Source organism: Salvelinus alpinus, chromosome 24, assembly GCF_045679555.1.
Source record: "Salvelinus alpinus chromosome 24, SLU_Salpinus.1, whole genome shotgun sequence".
NCBI classification, from domain to species: domain Eukaryota; kingdom Metazoa; phylum Chordata; class Actinopteri; order Salmoniformes; family Salmonidae; genus Salvelinus; species Salvelinus alpinus.
Genome location: NC_092109.1, coordinates 26186930 through 26209374, shown reverse-complemented (window position 1 = coordinate 26209374; position 22445 = coordinate 26186930). Strand labels below are relative to the sequence as shown.

At 41.7% G+C, this 22445-nt stretch overlaps 1 protein-coding gene across 1 annotated transcript; it reads right to left on the bottom strand.

Annotated features, from left to right (window-relative positions):
• Positions 1-70: 70 nt before the first annotated feature.
• Positions 71-16572, bottom strand: LOC139552414 (sodium-dependent phosphate transporter 1-B-like). Its single transcript, XM_071364137.1, has 11 exons — positions 16276-16572; positions 14225-14939; positions 13957-14097; positions 12852-12937; positions 12468-12564; positions 6563-6682; positions 3771-4040; positions 3094-3619; positions 2758-2943; positions 2511-2595; positions 71-2231 (listed from the first exon to the last, which is right to left on the bottom strand). The coding sequence occupies exons 2-11, from the start codon at positions 14583-14585 to the stop codon at positions 2076-2078; spliced, it is 2028 nt and encodes a 675-aa protein (XP_071220238.1). The 5' UTR covers positions 14586-14939; positions 16276-16572; the 3' UTR covers positions 71-2075.
• Between the last annotated feature and the right edge of the window lie 5873 nt (positions 16573-22445).

Sequence of the window (22445 nt, the reverse complement as noted above, 5' to 3'; positions counted from 1 at the left end):
AAATGTAATGGTTTATGAAAAGTGAGTCTTTCGAAACATCTTGAATACATAAGAAAATACAAAAACGTGATAGCTTTGTATTTTTATTTTCTTCCCTCCAAATGTACTCCGTCTGTGCATAACAAACCAGTATTTTCTTTGGTGCCTAAAAAAAGAAAAAAAAGCTATTTTAAGGCAACTATAACTCTAAATGAGTTTAGTAGTGCAGCAGCTCAGTACCGCAACTCTTGGTGGCATCACAGCAGCAATTGATGCCCGCCTCTCTCCAACAGAGCATCTGGGCAAGGTCCACACACACCACCCAGGCCAAAATCATCCACCAGGTTGAGGGTAGTAACCTGATGTCTCTCACACTAATCTCATCAACCAGACATAAAACATATAGCTGTGAGAGGGTGGCAAGAGCAACCTGATGTGTTGGCAAGTACACATTCCACAGACCAACAGTACAGGCAAATTACAATTCTGCAGCTAAATTTCAAAACAGACTACAGAAGGCTTGAGCAGAACTAACGCATTACACCATCTAGTTTAAAACAGGAAATCTAAGGACCTCATTTAAGTGTCTCTCCCCACATTTACCAACATTCTATCAGTACATTTATTCAGATTTACCTTGTTTTCAGGTAAAAGGTCTGCTATCACCATCAATAACACCAAAACAGACCCAGAATAGATACTTATGGTACTAGATCGTATCATATTTTTCTTGCAGCAAAACAATTGGGAAAAGGTTGAGAAAGTCAACTTTTTACAATGATACCATAAAAAAAAAAAAATGTATTTATCAACCTGCCAGATTAAAAATAGACTGTACTGTTTCAGACAACTTATTAACATGTCTTAAAGACATTTTAGCCACTTTCCCAATTAAATAATGATGTCCCAAAAGCCAGGGTGGTGGGAGCTCAACTTTGTAAGGTGAGAGGTCAGGTCACCTAGTAACACCATCTATTCTCAAAACAAAAGCATTATGGTAACTGGATAGACAAAGGGGTCTAATCCACAGCCAGGTGTTGTGTTGTTGACCTACAATGAGGAAGGGATAGATTTGCCTGTCAAATGCAGCCTCTACTCAGTCTGGTTTCCTGTTGAGCAGATTTCAGTTAAATGAGGTTGTCTGACACTGCATAAAATTAGTAATTTCTTTAGAATAACTTTCACAAGAGCCAAATAGTGAAAGTACAGAACCTGAGGGATCATTGTAACAAGTTGAGAAAGCGGATGGGAAGCTGAGAGAACTAGCTCTGAGGGGCGTGCACATCATTTCCTGTACTGATCTACAGACCAAGGGCTCTGTAGAATGGCTGAGTAACAGTCAAACTCAGTTCGATCAGCAAATGGCAAGGGGAAAACTGAAACTCCCCTGCACAAAAGGAAAAACAAGGCAACCAGTTCCAAGTACACACAATTCTTAAAATTGTTTAGTGACAAAACAAACACATTCTCTTGACAATGGCATTTAAAGGTAGAGAAAGAACACCAATAACCTCACTTTCAACCTAAAAATATACGGTTTATTCTAAGTTATTCTGAGCGTGTGTTATGTATGACAGGCGAAATAGATGCTTCACTAAAGGCTAATACTGCGTTGTAATTGTTGTTTTGTCATCCAAACTTGTAAAATAAGATTAAAAAAACAGGAACATGGTATATGTACATAATTACACTGTAAAAAAAGTAAGTAGTGGAGTATAAGAAAAAAATTAAATTGTTGATTTGATTAGCTATTTTTACAAGATCATGAGCATTGAAAAAGAAATTCTGCCAAGTCAGAAAAAAAACAATTACAAAGAAAACGATGTTCCCATTGGAAGTGATCTGGCGCATAAACGAACACAATCATCACTTAAGGTTGGAAATGATGCAGCCAAGAACCACAGGCCCATATCACAATGTCCTTTCCCCCCCCCTTTTAACACATTTTTTATGCATTTCCTTCCTTCGTGTGTTGGCATGGGGTTAGCAGGCTATAACCACCTTCCAACCCCTTCTCTTTCCGCCCCCCCCCCCCCCCGTCACGAGTGGGCACTTGTTCTCTCCTCCCCTCTTATGGGGTGCAGGCAGCCCTGGGCTCACAGGATGACGTAGGTGAAGAGGGCCATGATGGCAGCGCTGATCAGGCCTGAAATGGGCACAGTAACAAACCAGGCCAGAAAGATGTTCCGGAAAAGACGCCAGTCCACACCCTTCCTGGAGCGCAGCCAGCCAACCGCTACCACAGAGCCCACCTGGCAACACACAGACCTTTGTTAACCAATTAGAATCCATGACCCATTAATAAGAAATGGTCAACACTCCCCCTGACAGTAGCAGACTGGATTCAGTTTTTAATCTTTGTGAGTGTAAAAAAAAAAAAAAAAAGAGGGAAAAAAACGTGGAAATTAGAACCAGTTTGAACCACCAAATTCAGACATCCTGTTTACTGCTCCCTGCCTTCCACATTACTAAGGCATACTCCCCTTCATGTCTCAGCATCAGACCACAGTGTCTGAGTCAGAACAGCTTACCTTACAGTGGGTGGTGGAGACAGGCAAGCCAATGTTGGAGGCAACCACAACGGTCAGGGCTGAGGCAAGTTCAATGCTGAAACCACTATAGGGAACGAAAACCAGGCTTGAGTCACCAGATGGTTTTGCCTGTGTATGTGTCTAATTTCACAGATAGTGTGAAGTCTCATGTCTGTGGGGAATGTTACGCTGTAAGGGTGCCATTTGAATGTTTGATTTAGTAGGTTATGTGATGTCTGGCACATACCTGGAGGGAGTGATGGGGGTGAGGTCCTTGCCCATGGTCTGGATAACCCTGCGACCCCACACCCAGAGCCCGAGGCAGATGCCAACTCCTCCGTACAACAGCAGCCAGATGGGTGTCGGGGCGCTGGAGTTGACCGAACCACTATTGTAAACCAGCCACAGAGCTACCAAGGGACCAATGGCATTGCTGAAGAAGAAAAGGGACTGGGTTACTAAAATACTAAATCAGGTACAAAAAGTCCCTTTACATGAACATAGAGGCAGCAACCCTATTGCTAGTCGAGAAATATATTTAAAAAAATAATTACTATTCATCCAAGATGGAACATCTCCCTACCTGACGTCATTTCCTCCATGGGCAAAGGAGCCGAAGCAGGCAGTGAGGATCTGGAGAAACCTGAAGAGCTCAGAGACCTCAGGGCGGTCCCGGTCCTGCCTATCCTCCTCCAGAGAGCTGCGGCTGCTGCCAGCGTCCTCCTCTCCCATCTCCAGAGTCACCTCTGCCTCCCCCAGGCCCTCAGGAGCCCCGTGCTCAGCCACAGCGTTGCAGTAGCTGGTGTAGCTGTCCATGCGTACACGCTTCTTCTTCTCCTCTGTACCCTTGTCCTCGCTGGCGTGGAACTCACCCTCTTTGGGCCGGAAGTCCCCGTGCATGCCGATGATGGCCATGGTGTAAGAGGTGTAGCTGTTGTTGCGGCGGATGGGTCTGTCGCCCGCCTCGCCCATGCAGTCGCCTACCTTGGCAAGGTGGAGCTTGTGCAGCAGGTCCTTGTAGAGGCCAGAGTCCTTGTGCACAGTGTGGTACTGGCTGTAACCGTTGCTGGGGACGTGGGCTGGGCCGTTACTAAACTGCACTTTTTGGACTGAATAAAAATATGTGTAAAAGTCAGGAACAGTGCAAGCAAGCTCTGTAGTCAGTGAGTCATGGAAAATTAATTACTTAATATTTACATTTAAAAAATCAAATTCTCACTTTACCAAGGCAGCCATAACCTCCCCATGACTCACACTTACCATTGACGTTGCCATTCTCAGACTCCTTGCATTCCTTGTTGTCGCCATCATCAGAATCTCCAATGTCAAAGGTTACCCTGCGCTCCTCTTGGGGAAGCTGGGAGGGGGAGTCTGGGTCAGCAGGGAAGGGGGAGTCTGGGTCAACGGGGGAGGGGGGTGAAGGGGGCTCCTCAGGGACAGGCTTCAGGATGGTACAGGGTACAGGCTCCTCACTCAGTTCCCTCTTATCCATCAGTGGGCTCTCAGAGGGGCTGGAAGACTTGATTTTTCCTGGAGGGGAAGAAGGTAGAATTAGACTGCCTGGACCAAGTCCAAACACGGTACAGTAAGGGAACATGAGATGGCACTAGGGATGTGCATCCTCCCCTTTCAAGACAATTTTATACATGGGCTCCGATACAGGAACAGTACATTTTAAACAATAATTTTGGACTGATTTTGTCAAGAGCGAAACCTCTCGCAACGCCCACTCAGACCAAATCAAAGTTCGTCACATGCACCGAATACAACAACCTTACAGTGAAATGCTTACTTACAGGCCCTAACCAACAGTGCGATTTTAAGTAAAAAAAAAAAAAGGTATTAGGTGAACAATTGATAAGTAAAGAAATAAAAACAAAAGAGTGAAAAATAAAAGTAGCGAGGCTATGTACAGGCATTGGTTAGTCAGGCTAATTGAGGTAGTATGTACATGTAGGTATGGTTGAAGTGACTATGCATATAAACAGTGTCCGAGCTGGGAAAAACAGGCGCAGTGATTATGGTCATTGTAAATGTGGTAATTAACTACGCGCTGAACTAGGTTGAATATTTGTTTAATGAAAACTACAACTCTACAGCCCAGCGTCCGAGATAGTTCTGGACTTCTCTCGTGAATTATTTGATTTCTCTGGAGAAACGGCACTTTGGGCTCACAAAAACAAACTAAATGGTATTCAAGGGAGTGAACAAACATTATTTACAAAAAATGAAAATGTTTCCCTCAGCACCATGAAATGACCAATTTCCCAATGTATATTGAAAAGAAAAAACAACTTATGCACAGATTGTGTAAATCCAAACTACCAAAATTGCTGCTGGTGAACCTGAACAATCTAAATAAAAATCTATTGTAAGCAGGTATAGCCAGATGAGTAGTCTCCGGTAGCTTACTTCTATTCCAGTAAAACAATTCAACAGCGCATAGATAACAAATTACCACTCAACTAATAAAGCCCAATATCACAGGCCATCTTAGTGTTTGAATGCTGAAGGTGCCATGCAGATGTGGAAGACCAGGAACAGGCTGCCTACCTTGCATTAGTAAGCGCGCGAAGCTGGGCGCAGTGCGCAGTCTGACTAGGCTACTGATGGTCCCTAGGGATGTTCGGCACGCAAAATGAATTGTCGATCAATGACTGTCAACACAGTTACATGCTTAGCTTGTCACCAAAGGAGAGGATGCATCAGTTGTCACAAAAGATTAGGTATTTTCGGAAGGTAGGGGGGGGAAAGTAATATGAGCAACAAACGTGAATCGTAACTTGTGTATACATTTTCTGACCGATGCATGCTACATTTGGAACAGTTCGGGGTCCACGGACTGATGCAGTTGTATCTTACAAAAAGGTTTGCACCGGGGACCAATGCGCACCGTTACATCCCTAGACAGCACATATGGTTCTTATACGCCTCAGCATTTAAGGTTCACATAGGAATTGCATAACCAGGGCTAATTTCACTACACCCGCAATAACATCTGCTAAATAGGTGTATATGACCAATAAAATTTGATGACGTATTTATATTTACATTGTGCTAGCGACTAAAACCTTTACATGTAGGCCTATGTAGAAAAGGTTTGAAATGTAGGAGGTAAAGGAGGTAAAGGCCCATTAGTGGATCGCTATGATCCAATTAGGCTGCCTCAGTCTGCTGGACTAGAACCATCCCAGACAGTTCATTCATGGTCATCCAGATTGACCTCAGCATCCCATGCATTTCACCTTTCACAAGATGCACCATTGGCCCTTTATAGTGAAGTTAAGATAAAGGGAGGCTATTTAAGAAAGGGTTTTTAACTTTTAAAATCCTGGATTTCAGATCATCATCATGTGATGCAATTGACTTTCACTATTAAGAGAAGGGTCTACTTTTGACCAGCACAACTATCCGCCTGCATTTTAAGCTCATTGTCAATTTAAAGCCGATTAGTATAAAACAGTCTGACTTTAGAAGTTGTCATTTTTTGGGTTCCAAGATAAGTCACCACAAAGAATTAACGTGTAAAAGATAAAAACATCTGCAGCCCTGAATGCATTTGCTGGATTAAACAATTGGCATGAATGATAGAGGCCAGACACGTGCAGTATTAAAAGGAACATTGCAGTTTGTCTACTTAAATCTCCAGCACCACCCCAACATGTGTAAATGGAACATGTTTTGTATTATAAAGGACAGAGGAAGGTAAGCATTTCCAATGACATCAAGCAATTAGACAGCTAGTAGGAAATGCCTACCCATAATTTGTTAAAAAGCAAACTTGTATTCCACCATCTTTTTTTACAAAAAAAACAGGCGAATTTCACATACAGTATATGTTAATGTTGGGGTGACGCTGGAGATGAATATGAAAAATTTTGAAATTTCCCTTGAATCCTTAAAACTTGTTCACTTGTTAATGCAATGCATCAATCTAACCACTCAAAACTTATTTTCCAGGTAAAACCATGGAATGAAATTCTCTAAAATAAAAACACATCAACTTTATAACAAGGGTGCCAAAACAAAACAAAAACAAAATTGAGACTTACGTTCAATCTTCTTCTTGAGGCGTGGGCAGACAATGAACCAGACCAACAGGGCGGTAAGCACACCACAGGCCAAAGAGATGAGCAGTGTGCCCCACCATGGGACCTTGTCAAATCCAAGCACTGGAGTAACCAAGGAGTGACAGAAGGGTAAACGGAGAGAGGAAAGATAGTTTTGAAAAACAAGGCAGCAGGCACTACCTTTCTAAAGATTAAGAAAACAGTTGGCATTGTGACTAAATAGTCTGAATCCTCACCTATAAGTGGTAGAACTACAAAACGCCTGGTCTTATATTTACATTACAAAATATTTCTAAATTATACAATAGGATTTTTTTGGGGGGGACATTGAGTACAGAGAAAAACAATTTAAATGTAGACGGTAAAATGCTAGAACGATCAATTGGAAGCAAAGTCTTTCATGAATTGCACATGATCATATTTCCAGAGAAATTAAGTACTACCTCAAACACATACACCACCACTAGCTACAAGGATGAGCCACAGCAAGTGGCAAATATCCCAGTCAAATATGGTGTGCCCATAGAACAGTTACGCAATGCAGCATGGAAGAGAGCATGTGAATGACAAGGGATGTCGCAGTGACCCAAATGGACCCCTGCCTCCAACTGCACACGCACAGTGAGTGATTGCCTTAGAAGGCTAGATGAGAGGACTTGGGTAGAAAAGAAAAACACAAGGGGGCCTTCAAATTCACTTTAACCGCTGGAGCATAAAGGGCATCTGGTGCCAAGCCTGCAGTAGTGTGTGTGGGGTTGTCAACGTTGTCTTGTGCATGCTGTTGGCAGGGAGAAGGACCATTACAGATCCCCCTTGGGGAACAGCAGCAAGCGACATGTTGGAGAGTTCGCAACATGGTCAGAGTAAAAAAAACAAGTGCTGCGTGAAAATTCAAGTTGACCTTGACCACGCGTAATATAAATAAGTAACTCTAGACTGGGATTTGAACAACAAACAAAAGGAAATGAAGGCCAAGGCCCAGAGACAACAGTGAGTCTGTGTTGGTTAAAGGGCAGAGTGCGCAACACACTCTCCTGGGTAGTCTACTGACTCACCCTCACATTCTGCGACAGAAGACCACAGGCCGTGGCACATCAGCAATGTGAATTTAGTTAAGCAGCAAACTCGCCCCCCTCAGGAGGGACGAGGGAATGGGGTGGTATAATTTCTTTCACGAACGGCTGAGGCTTCTTTCATTAGACTAGTCTCGAATGACTGGCTGTTTTGGGACAGCCCAAAACAGGTGCGGCTGGTAGACATTTGTTGGAGGGGGGGCTGGTGCCAAATTAAGAGTGGGCAAAAAATAAGTGACCCCAGAGAGGAGAGAATAGGGTCTATTATTCAGTATGTGCAGAAGAACATTTCCATGTTGATGGCCTTTTGTGAATCACATCTCTACAGAGAATAAAATAAATAAATAGCAACGACCCAGTCATTTTAAAACAGAGCCACACAAAGGGGCGTCTACACCACAGATTACGCAATGGGATGAATGAGGGCTCAGGAAGTGGAATTTAACCACGTCTGCGTTCCAAACCCCTCCCTCGTAACCTCTGCATCCCGTGACCTACTTTACACAATAACATGGTTTGTTGTCATTTTCCAGCAGCGGTTCAGCCCCATCCCTCATGGCAGCGACAGTTAAATAACCATTTATGACTCATTGTATATTTGGGCTGGTGGCTTTGGCCAATTATCCTCTTCATTGTCCCCATCTATGTGTCACTCCTACAAACTAGTTGAATAAACCGAATGTTGACAGAGACTAAAAAAAGTAACAATGAAAATACTTCTGTTCAAGGTTAAGCGCTCAGCTTTTCCTAACTGTGCAAAAATAAAAAGTTGCCTACTCAAACTATTTCAGCGGCACTAACTTACTGTTGCTTGCCTATTAGGGTCTAATTAAGCTACAAGGCCTGAGAGGGTGTGGTATACTGGCCATATACCACAAATCCCCAAGGTGCCTTATTGCTATTACAAACTGGTTAAAAACATAATTAGAAGAGTAAAAAATAAAATGTCATACCCCTGATATACGGTCTGATACAGCACAACTTTCAGCATTCAGGGCTCGAACCACCCAGTTTATAATGAGTAATTTGAAGTACCATATACACCACGTGTATTCTGAATCACAGCTCAGTTTAATAAACCCCTTTCTCCACTGTTATTCGCATTTCTATTTTACTGATTGTTTAGTGTCCCCTAAGCAACCAAGCCACCAGCCATTTGTTTTTCAAAGGGGAACCGAAGCAGAAAATTTACATTCCAGGTAACGCATACTGAAATGCAGGGACATGGGGGGTGTCCACTGGATCACTCTGTTGTTGTTGAATGGATGGATGTTGTTTGAAAGTACGCAGTTGGTAGTGAAGGACAGGCAGGTTATGTAAGTGAAGAAAGAGATTAGATTTTCTGTAACAAAACAGGACCAGTATTTGCTTGGTTTCAAAAAATCAAATGTAGTCAAAATGTTGACATGGTCATATACATGAGTGACATCACCCTTTCCTCTGTTGGCGAAGCTTTTCAATCTATGGCCCTTCTACAGGGATCATCAACTAGATTCAGCCGCACTCTAATTAGCAGACTACAAACCTTGCTTAGATTTGTATACGATCACACGTCGCTATTATGCATGGCTATACTTTGTAACTGATTTCCAAAATTCAAGTCACTTGTAGCTGATGTGGTGTTTTTAAAAAAAAGTCTTATGTATAACAATACACACGTGTGTAAAATACACAATTTTTGCACAGAAAACATGGGGCACAAATAAGTTATCCACGGGACGAATCGCAAGTTGGGAAACCTTGCGTTACAGCACAGCTGCTGAATGACTAGAGCTTTGCTAAAATGAGGAGTCAGGGTATAAACAAGGTCTCTCCTCAAAATGATCCTCTCTTGACCTATGGCCAGAGTTAATCATTTTTCACTAGTTCCAACTGGGGTCTCTGGCACTAGGATTGGCTATATTGTGTATAGGAAAGTCATGTTATATTGTTTGTGCCTTTAAACCCCCATGTTAAAGTAAAACCAGAGGAACATGGAGTTCTAAAACAGGAGACCAAATGTACAGTTGTCTTGACACCACCCCCCTCTTCACCCATTGAATTTCATACTGTATTAGACTAGCAGATCAGTCACCACTAACTACACTGTTTTACAACTTGGGGTAGAAATGCAGCAAAAATATATATTTTTTTTGGCGTTAACCATTACTTATCCTGTGATTACAGTGGTTCCTCCAAGGACAAAATACTTCATGAGAGCACACAGCTGAAATGTGTTCTGAAATAGTATAACCCACGTAGATATATTGCACCGGAATGATCTGTGCCAGAAAATAAAAAAAAAATGGGGGAAGAGACTAACCATGGACTCCTGTCTCATTTTGAATTCTTAAATTCAGCCACTTGCATTCGTAAAGTACTCAGACCCCTTGACTTTTCCCACAATTTGTTACATTACAGCCTTATTCTAAAAATTGAGTAAATTGTTGTTTCGCTTCTCATCAATCTACACACAACACCCCATAATGACAAAGCAAAAACAAGTTTAGAAATTGTTGCACAAAAGAATAATCTGAAATAAGTATTCAGACCCTTTACTCAGTACATTGTTGAAGCACCTTTGACAACGATTACATACTTGAGTCTTCTTGGGTATGACGCTACAAGCTTGGCACCCCTGTATTTGGGGAGTTTCTCCCATTCTTCTCTGAAGATCCTCTCAAGCTCCGTCAGGTTGGAAGGGGAGCGTCGCTGCACAGCTATTTTCAGGTGTCACCAGAGATGTTCGATGGGGTTCGAGTCCGGGCTCTGGCCGGGCCACTCAGAGACTTGTCCCGAAGCCACTCCTGCGTTGTCTTGGCCGTGTGCTTAGGGTCGTTGTCCTGTTGGAAGGTGAACCTTCGCCCCAGTCTGAGGTCCTGACCACTCTGGAGCAGGTTTTCATCAAGGCTCTCTCTATACTTTGCTCCGCTCACCTTTCCCTTGACCCGGACTAGTCTCCCACTCCCTGCTGCTGAAAAACATCCCCACAGCATGATGCTGCCACCAGGCTTCACCGTAGGGATGGTGCCAGGCTTCCTCCAGATGTGACGCTTGGCATTCAGGCCAAAGAATTCAATCTTGGTTTCAACAGACCAGAGAATCTTGTTTCACATGGTCAGTCCTTTAGGCGCCTTTTGACAAACTCCAAGCGGGATGTCATGTGCCTTTTACTGAGGAGTGGCTTCAGTCTGGCCACTCTACCATAAAGGCCTAATTGGTGGAGTGCTGCAGAGATGGGGAGAACCTTCTAGTAGGACAACCATCTCCACAGAGGAACTCTGTCAGAGTGACCACAGTGTTTTCGGTCTCCTCCCTAACCAAAGCCCCCTCCCTCCAATTGCTCAGTTTGGCCGGGCGGCCAGCTCTAGGAAGTCTCGGTGGTTCCAAACTTATTCCATTTAAGAATGATGGCAGCGATTCTGTTCTAGGGGACCTTCAATGCTGCAGAAATGTTTTGGTACCCTTCCCCAGATCTGTGCCTCGACACAATCCTGTCTCAGAGCTCTACGGACAATACCTTCGACGTCATGGCTTGGTTTTTGCTCTGACATGCTCTGTCAACGGTGGGATGTTATATAGACACGTGTGTGCCTTTCCAAATCATATCCAAACAATTTAATTTATAACAGGTGGACTCCAATCAAGTTGCAGAAACACATCAAGGATGATCAATGGAAACAGGATGCACCTGAGCTCAATTTCAAGTCACACAGCAAAGGGTCTGAATACTTACGTAAATAAGGTATCTTTTAAATGTTTTAATAAATTAGCAAACATTTCTTTAAAAAAAACTTGTTTTCACTTTGTCATTGAGGGATTGAGGGAAAAACTATTTAATCCATTTTAGAATAAGGCTGTAACGTAACAAAATGTGGAAAATTTAAGGGCTCTGAATACTTTCTGAATGCATTGTATAACATGAGGAAGTGACTGACCAAGTGTGGCTAAAGATCAGGATTAGCCTCGTAATAAGCTGGCTCCAGTTACAGGCAGTGACCAGAGTCTAAAAGTGTGCCAGTACGTGTAAGGATGCACGTCCTCCTCAGTGTGTGTGAATACCGTAGACCAAAATGTTAGTATGTAATATCTGGTTCTACAATTAAATCACTCCCTGATCTCTTCTCAGTTGTGTGGATATTCATTGAACAGCAGGATTCCTGGAATGCAATTGCTGTATGAAACTTCATGTGAGGTACCCCAGACTAAAATGTCCCCACGTACAGGACACTCACACGTAGGTGTGACTGACATAACAGTACAGTATGTGACTGATTGCATGTGGTTTCCTCTGAGTGTGCATTTATACACAGTGCATACTCTGGCCTATAGCCTTCATTTAATGGCCCAGGCCAGTTGACTTCTTGAACCGTTCGGTCCTGTAGGTAGAAGAAAACAAAAAGGAGCAAAAGTTGCTCATTTAATAAGAGTTACAAAAACTAAAAAGTGAACAATACAGCAGACCTAAACATTTGCAGTGCTCTCAATGACACTACTGAGACTCAAAAGACTGCCAATGGACGATTTAACGCCCTCTTAACTTCCATTTTCCTCCTCCGTGTGGGAAAGGGACAGACATTGAAGTAAGAGAAAACCTATTTCCAGCTCTGTTGTGCAGTGCTCCTCTCTGCAATTTCATTCTGTTATGACCCACACCACACTCAAGAAAAGTGCCAAAACACAACAGGTTAAAATAAACAGGCCTTCTCTGAGAACAGTAAACAGTTTGGGAAAAGTGTGGGGATCCGGTTGGCTGGCTGAGGGAGGAGTTTATTTTAGGCCGTGGCTGCAGGCAGGCATGCAAGGTGAAGGCAGAGTGTGCCAACGATACTCACTTGGAGCTCCAGTGAAAATGATGGAGAACAGGTTGATCATCATGGTGACAGCATAGAAGACAGGCAGGGCCTTCAGACCGTTGGGCACTGGGTCTTTCTGCAAGGGGACAAACAGAACAGTCAGAAACACTATGCTCTCTATTGTACTGTCAGGTTACATTTGATGGCAGAAAAGGGGTGTCTGTAAATTTGATATGAATTGATGGCCCGTGAGATTACATGGAGAGTGACTTCTTTCCAAAGAACAAGGAATGGCTTTATTCTAATGACCTTGCTTGGGACATCATTTAAGGTCTGGCACATAGCCAACAACAATTTCCAAAAGGAAGCTTCATACAATTTAAGGACAACTAGATTTAGATAAGTGGATTTTACTCAGCTTACCTTGTGCAAGATGAACATACGTACAAAGTAGAAAAGGACGCCTGACATGATGCCAGACAGAAGGGGGGAGAGGAACCAGGAGGCAACTGCGGAGATTAGAACAATTAGCATTGCACCGAGCACCGAGCGATTAGTGTTTTAAACATTAAATGCATTATGAAACTAAAAAGAGATTATTAAAGGGAATTCCAAAGCCAAGAGTGAACATTCAATTGCTATAACTTTGAAAATATTCCATTATCTCTGTCAGGTCCACATTGGGTAGACATCAATAGAAATATTACTATGAAATAACAATATTTCTTGTAATTATTTCATTTTTAACTGGTACTCTCTTTATATAGCTCCATTCTGTGTACTTTATTTTATTCCTCATGTTTGTTACTATTACATTTTTTTAACTGCGTTGTTGGGAAGGTTCATAAGCAAGCATTTCACTGTAAAATGGCACACACATACATTTGTTCATTCCTTAAAGTCATCATCTCACCTCCGCTTAGGCTGGAGCAACCAGCAAGACAACGTCATCTATGCTCCACATACGTTACGTACTTTAGTCATCCTATTTAGCTAGGCTAGCCTGCCTAAGTATGCTGCAGAGCAGTCTGACAAATTCATTTGACTAGTTCTTCAAAATGTATAAGGCATACTTTGCAAACTGTCTATCCACCTCTCATCATTGTGTACATTCCTCTCTCATGCGGTCTGTGTGTATCCAACCTAACGTAGCAGGTGCCTCTGAGCCAGAAGGAACAGGTGCGCAATGGTCATTGTAGTGAATTATCACGTTTCTGTGCTGAAATTTGTGAAATATTTGCTTAGTGAAAACTACAACTCCCTTCAGCCCAGCGTCCCACATAGTTATTGACTTCTATCGTGAAGGATTTGATTTCTTTGAGAAACGGCACGTTGGGCTCACAAAAAATACAAAATAAAATGGACTTGGTCAATTATTTAACTGAAACAAAACTAAATTTTGGTTAATCGCTCAGCACTACCAGACACTGGCATTACTTGTACAAACATGTCTGACTGGAAAGCATGCGACATAACGCAGCGGTTTATTTTACTTAGACAATAACGTCAAAGTAAGCTGCGTACTCACCAATCCGGAGGAGTTCCAGCCACCTGACCCCATGTTGACCTTTGGCCACCAGAGAGAAGCCAATGGTAGCACCCACAATGCAGTGGGTACCTGAGATCGGCAGCTTGAGAAAAGAGGCCACCAACTGCCATACTGCAGAACCTGAGAATCAGCGACAAAGCATTGTTTCAACATTACATCCAAGTAAAATCATACAAGAAATCCAGATGGAATAAAACCCATGTTCTTACATACAAATGTATTACAAGACCCCTTTTGTAACACTCACCAAACATGGCACTGACAGAGCCAGCCATCAGCACGTGTTCAGAGCCGTTGTACATGCCAACATCAATGATGCCCTTGCGGATGGTCTCGCTGACCTTGGCTCCCAGAAGCACAGAGCCAACGGTCTCAAAGATAGTGGCCAGGATGCAGGCCTGCCGCAAGGTGACCACTCCAGAGCCCACTGCCGTGCCAAATGAGTTCGCCACGTCATTGGCCCCCACAGAAAAGGCTAGGATGAAGGCGATGATAAAGCCAACTATGAGGAGCCACATGTAGTCTGTCAGTTGTCCACCAGTGACCTGGGCCATTATTCCTAGTGTGGTGCCCGTCAGGGTGAGGGTGGCGAGAGTTGTCGAAACCATTGTGCGTGATTGATTTCTCTAAAGACTGATTTGCTTCACAATATAAGGGAATGTATATGAAAATAGATGTGATGTTTACAAACAGCGAAATTAAAAGAGGTATGATGTGTGTATACAGTAACTTCTCTTCAAGACCCGAACCCATAGGGATATGAGAGTTAACTAAACTCACTGGGAGTAGCTTATGAGTTGTCCCTGACTGAACAGAAATAAATTATGGTGAGGTAAAGTGTGGGCGTATTGCTATCCTGTAATTTTACTATCTTTGTTAGGGTTTCTTTGGCTCTGGGCTATCATGCAGACTAAACGGTCACCCATTGTTCAACAGTCAATGTAGGTGAATGGCAGAACATCCTGAAAGACAACAGTTGGAGAAAGTCTTAGTTATGTAAACACTTCCAATCTAAAACAAACAAAATTAGTTCTTCCAACTTTAGCACATCAGTGTGCCTCAGAACACATCCATTCATGGCTATACAATAGGAGTCAGAGCTGCTGCTGGTCAATGTATGATAGTCAAATCCCACAACGGCAACTACGGTTCAACTCTCGTGAAAAAAAGCATAACTTAACTACACCACTCCACGCTTGGTTAACATTTTAGCAAAACTACTCAAAATAGCAGTCTGACCATGTCCTCCCTTTTATAGAAGTTAAAAGGGTGGCCAGGCCATTTAATGATGGGCAATCAATAAGAATTTCAGTATGAAAACAAAATCATTTTTATCGTCAACCCTTGCCCTGTAATGCATAAATACAACACTTGCTGTTGTCAAGCATAAATACAACTACCTAGTTAGCAAGCTATGAGCTGCCGGTGTTTCACATTTTGTATTAGTTACGTTACGACACTGAGCCAACTTCCTTCCCATAATCATGTCTCGCTGTGCAATGACAATGGTTACCGTACTTGCCTGACAAGATAAGCCAATAAAGGAAGCCATTTTGGGGATGCACTCGTAGGAAGAGAATCACCAAAGCTAACTTTAGCGAGATCACATAACAGAAATTGCCAACGTAACGTAGCAGAACATTGATATACGACGATGCAATACACACACAAGTTCGCTAGATATACATTTCACATGGTTAACAGTCATCCAAAGTTTGCCAGCTACCGAGAAATCTAACGTTAAACGACGTATACCACGTGTCATTCATTCAATCTTGACTTGCATTAGCAACATGACCAATGTCTAACGTTAGCTAGCTATCCACATTGATGTGTCTATGCGTTAGTTCACACGTGTAGTAGTCAATACGCGCCATACAAGTCATGCTAGCTAGCCATATTAACAAGCCATGTTTCGTAATTGCTATATATTGTTTACGTCGCTGCGTTAATTATTCTAATGAATGATATTAGCTTTGCTAGCCAAGCTAGTAACGTTACAGCTAACGTTAGCTAGTCAGCGCTTGCTATCTGATTTCATAATCATCACGATGTAACGTTAGCCAACCTACTGTCAATGTGATGGAAATATTCCCATAGTAACTTAGACATTTTGTTAACGTTAGTTATAGGGATGTTTATCATGAACTAACTAACATTAGTAAGTTACCTAGTAATAAGTCAGTCAAAGTACTTAATACGAGCAAACGTTAGTTACAAATTGAAACCGCACTGTTTTTACAAACGTAACAAACATAATAATTTGTGAATTTGAAAATAATGACAAGTTTAACTTACCACACGTCGCAAAAGTTGTCAATGATGAAAAGGAAGACTAACAAATATCTAACCCGCGCACAATTTCCTCAGTAGCGCGCGCGGGATCATGAAATATACAGTCACTGGAAACGATTAGTTTGAACTTTAACAAATTTAGCTAGCTATGTAAAGCTAAATAACTATATGAACGTAGCTACTCTTTCCGTTTAGTTATATTCCTATAAATTCAGAGTAAAAACCAGGCGCATCAGCTCTTGATAGTTCCGGTAAAAGCTAGTTTTGATTGAGTCACGAGCCGGTGCTTGTCTTTATGGAGAATCAGAGGGTGGTGCTTTGGTTACACCCTTTATGCCCATACTGGATATACCTGTCAATCATCGAGCTACAACGTATCCTTATTATTCATTGATGACAATTTTCACTATGGCACATTCCCACACAAAATGTAATGTCATAGATTGTAAAAACTAACAAACAGGCAAGCAGCACATTTTCCAGTAGCACGTGGTAGGCCTAGTTGAACTAATTTCATCTTGCAGTGAGTGGAGTATCTTTTTCAAAGCTACATCGCAAGAATTTTCGTTAAGATTTTTTGTATTCTGAGTAAACAATGCATTATTTCCCGTGACTGCGGATTGATAGGCTGATTTTGTTATGAATTCTCAATAAATTGTGTTGTGTTTTTAAAAAATTAAATAAACAATTTTCCTCCGGGTTGATCTCTATTGGAGTCACATACCTTCTTTATCGTCTTATATTTAAGCTCTGACTAATATTTATTCAAATCTTACCGTATTTGTCATTAAGTGTACAGTATAGTGGGGTGGCTAAACAGAAATTTCCACAATGACCAGTCATTTGATGATAAAAGCACCAAATGTTGCATCAAGGTTAATATGCCCCTTCCATTATGTATTTTTTTTTATTCACTCTTTATTATGTGGGCCCAAAACAAGGGAGGAGATGTTCTGATCAGTGATATAGTGGATAAACAAATGTAAACACTGTTTATACAACTTTTTTTGTTTTGCGCAAGCGTTTACTCAGCAATCGTGGGAAATGAATTGAAAATATAGGAAGCGTTACTTCATTCATAGTGAACGCCAGACATTGGCACTGCACTAGCTAAAGCATGTGGGCATAAATGCAGTTCACCAGAACTTGCTGCAAATATTGTGGATTGACAAATTTTCCCCTACAGTGGTGTAAAGTACTTCAGTGAAAATACTTTAAAGTACTACTTAAGTCATTTTTTGGGTATCTGTACATTACTATTTATATTTGACTACTTTTACTATTTTTTGTGATTGAAACTTTATTTAACTAGGCAAGTCAATTAAGAACAAATTCTTATTTACAATGACGGCCTACACAGGCCAAACCCGAACGACGCTGAGCCAATTTTGCGCCGCTCTATGGGACTCCCAATCACGGCCGGTTGTGATACAGCCTGGATACATTCCTGAAGAAAATAATGTACTTTTTACTCCATACATTTTCCCTGACACCCAAAAGTACTAGTTACATTTTGAATGCTTAACAGGACAGGAAAATGGTCCAATTCACACACTTATCAAGAGAACATCTCTGGTCATCCCTACTGCCTTTGTAAATTATGTCTCAGTGTTGGAGTGTGCCCCTGGCTAACCGTACATTTTTTTTTTTACTCAAATAGTTGGTGCCATCTGGTTTGCTTAATATAAGGAATTTGAAATGATTCATACTTGTACTTTTGATACTTAAGTATATTTGAGCAATTACATTTACTTTTGATACTTAAATATATTTAAAACCAAATACTTTTAGACTTCTACTCAAGTAGAATTTTCCTGGATGACTTTCACTTTTATTTAAGTAATTTTCTATGAAGGTATCTTTACTTTTACTCAAGTATGACAAATGGGTGCTTTTTCCACGACTGTTCCCCTCTGCGTTCCCAGAGGGATGTCCAGAAACACCCCTACTGCTTTCCAGTGTAAACATGGTTCTCCTGCCTCCCCAGTCTGACTCTAGTGACATTTTATCAGAACAGTCTGACATTTAGAAAATCTAAACAACTGTTGTGGGAGTTTGCATAATTCTTTATAATTATTAATAAAGGGATAGTTCACCCAAATTACATTGGTTTCCTTACCCTGTAAGCAGTCTATGGACAAGGTATGACAGCAATCCATGCTTGGATTGTCATACTGTAAAGGAGTGTGCGTTCACTGTATGTTGCTAGTCGTACAAAACGTATGATGTTTAATGGTAAATTATGTTGAACACCGTAAGTGTGTGGTTTCTGAAAGTACAGAATAAAGAGGAATGATTAGTAATTACAACAAAATATCTGGATATAACAATAAAACAATATTACAATAATGCAAAATAATAACACTGCCATAAGAATAGTAAGTGACTGGAAAGCTCCAATAGGGGGCAGAGTATAGCTATAGAATGAACAGGCCTAAGGCTTTAAGTGTAACAGTATAACTTTAAACCGTCCCCTCGCCCATACCCGGGCGCGAACCAGGGACCCTCTGCACACATCAACAACGGTCGCCCATGAAGCATCGTTATCCATCGCTCCACAAAGGCCACGGCCCTTGCAGAGCAAGGGGCAACACTACTTCTAGGTTTCAGAGCAAGTGACGTAACTGATTGAAACGCTAGTAGCGCATACCCGCTAACTAGCTAGCCATTTCACATCCGTTACATAAGCAAGAGGCCAAAAAGGCGTCCATGTTAGAGGTCGACCGACTATGATTTTTCAACGCCGATACCGATTGGAGGACCAAAAAAAAGCCAATACCGATTAAATCGCCCGATTTTTATATATTTGTAATAATTACAACAATACTGAATGACCACTTTTATTTTAACTTAATATAACACATCAATAAAATCAATTTAGTGTCAAATAAAGAAAGAAACATGTTCAATTTGGTTTAAATAATGCAAAAACAAAGTGTTGGAGAAGAAAGTAAAAGTTCAATATTTGCCATGTAAAAAGCTAACGTTTAAGGTCCTTGCTCAGAACATGAGAACATATGAAACCTGGTGGTTCCTTTTAACATGAGTCTTCAATATTCCCAGGTAAGAAGTTTTAGGTTATAATTATAGTAATTATAGGTCTATTTCTCTCTATACCATTTGTATTTCATATACCTTTGACTATTGTATGTTCTTATAGGCACTATAGTATTTCCAGCCTAATCTCAGGAGTTGATAGGCTTGAAGTCATAAACAGCGCAATGCTTGAAGCACAGCAAAGAGCTGCTGGCAAATGCAGGAAAGTGCTGTTTGAATGAATGCTTACGAGCCTGCTGCTGCCTACCACCGCTCAGTCAGACTGCTCTATCACATATCAAATCATAGACTTAATTATAATATAATAACACACAGAAATATGAGCCTTAGGTCATTAATATGGTCAAATACAGAAATTATCATTTCGAAAACAAAATGTTTATTCTTCAAGTGAAATACAGAACCGTTCCGTATTTTATCTAACAGGTGGCATCCCTAAGTCTAAATATTGCTGTTACATTTCACAACCTTCAATGTTATGTCATAATTATGTACAATTCTGGCAAATTAATTAGTCTTTGTTAGGAAGAAATGGTCTTCACACAGTTCGCAACGAGCTAGGCAGCCCAAACTGCTGCATATACCGACTCTGCTTGCACAGAATGCAAGAGAAATGACACAATTTCCGTAGTTAAGAAATTCATGTCAGCAGGCAATATTAACTAAATATGCAGGTTTAAAAATATATACTTGTGTATTGATTTTAAGAAAGGCATATGTTTATGGTTAGGTACACATTAGTGCAAAGACAGTGCTTTTTTCACAAATGCGCTTGTTATATCACCCGTTTGGCAAATAGGTTGTGATTCGATGATAAATTAACAGGCACCGCATCAATTTATGCAACGCAGGACAAGCTAGATAAGCTAGTAATATCAACCATGTGTAGTTAACTAGTGATTATGTTAAGATTGATTGTTTTTTATAAGATAAGTTTAATGCTAGCTAGCAACTTACCTTGGCTCCTTGCTGCACTCACGTAACAGGTAGTCAGCCTACCACGCAGTTTCCTCGTGGAGTGCAATGTAATCGGCCATAATCGGTGTCCAAAAATGCAGATTACCGATTGTTTTGAAAACTTGAAATCGGCCATTCCAATTAATCGGTCGACCTATAGTCCATATGCTTCCCAGTCGAAACAGTTCGGAAGAGTTTGTGCATATATAACATTTTGTGATGTTTGTTAGTTTTGGACTTCGTTAAGGGTTTTGTCAGCTGTTCGTGCAAACATGTTTTTTCCTCAAGGCCAGCCGAAATTCAGGAGCCGAAATCTATGCCCCTTCGTTGGTGATTGGTCAACAGGGAATCTTCAATAAAGTCTGTCTTCATTCAACGAGAGAACTCGTTCTCATACACATTTTTTCATTGAGAAATACATCACCAAACATCTTAGCTGTAAAATTGAGTGACTAATATCGCGTACGCCTCTAGGAAGAGGGAACGGAACACCCTGCTACAAATCAACTCCCCGTGGAGTGAAAGAGGTATGGGACTGTAGGTGCGAGTAAGGATGACAAAGGCAGAGAATTTATTCCTTCACACGGTAAATTTGGGGAGAAGGGGCTGGACGGAACCAAAGCAAAGAAAGTAAATGTCAAAGCCCCCTCTCCTACCTAACTAACTAGCATCACCTGGTGCACTAACAAAAATACAAGGGGTGGTCCGCCCAGGTCTTACCTAGTGTGCATAGACAGCAAACTACAACAGGTTATGTATGCCCGCAGCCCTCTTGCCTAAGCACTCCCTAACTAACTAGCATCACCTGGTGCACTAACAAAAATACAAGGGGTGGTCCACCCAGGTCTTACCTAGTGTGCATAGACAGAAAACTACAACAGGTTATGTATGCCCGCAGCCCTCTTGCCTAAGCACTCCCTAGGTCCCTTCCCCCCTGGGAACAAATGAAACAAACGTAAGTAATCAATTTCAAGAATCAAAAACACTGCATCCTATTGACACACACATACCTCAGAAGTAGCAGCTACACAATACTACACAAAAACTCTGAGCAACAACTAACACAAAATTTACCCATCAGCTGTCTCTCGCTCAGCAACAACCAGCATAGGACATAACAAATTGCTCTCTCTACAACAACCAACACAGGACATATCAATCATCTCTTAACAACAACCAACACTGGATATCACCCTCAGCTCCCTTCTGAGCAACAGAACACTGGCTTATATAGCTGGAGAAGGAGTTGGTAATTGAAGACAGCTGTTTCTGACGAGAGGGCGGGGTCAGCTCCAATCATCAATGGGGCCGACCAATCAGCTGCTTGGGGGAATTTCAGGAAGCCATCCTGAAACACACACATACAAAACCACAACACAGAAACTGGGGAACGTAACAGACACCAATTACCGGGCATAGGGCCACCATGTGCAAGTCCATTAGCAATGGAAAATTGTCAATGGAACTCGGGTATGCTGAAGTTGAAAACATAACATAATATACAATAAAGGAAATATCATAATGCAAATGAATAAGGTACTTACTGTTGCATGAATGCACTCATGTACACAGGTATTATTGTTAAGGAAACAAGAGGCAGGGGGAAATGCACTGCTGCACTAACAAGTTATGGCAGGTTCTGACTGGAGAATATGCAGATGTATGCATGTGCAGAACAAGTGAGTGACATAGCAGAATGGCAGGGTTTTTGTAAACATAGTGTAACAACCCTGGGTTTATAAGCACGGATATCTCGAGCATGCTTTTGTTGCACAGTCGATAGCGCGCTGGACTTAGGGCTAGAAGGTCGAGGGTTCGAAGCCTGCTCCCTGCCCGTTTCATTACATTGGTGTCAGAAGTGGGATCGGACCTTGCATCCATGACAGTGCGTGTGCTTGGCCGGTGAGCGCGTTCCTATAAGACGTTGAGTCGCAAGCTAGTAGGAGGACAAGCTCTTTGAAAGGAGGGAGTAATGTAACGACCCTGGATTTATAAGGTGGCTAAAAACAGACCTCCGTCCTATGCTAGCTTGCTACCGATGGCCCGGCTAGCTGTCTGAATCGCCGTTACCCCAACCAACCTCACTACTCACTGGACCCTTATGATCACTCGACTAAGCATGCCTGTCCTTAATGTCAATGTGCCTTGTCCATTGCTGT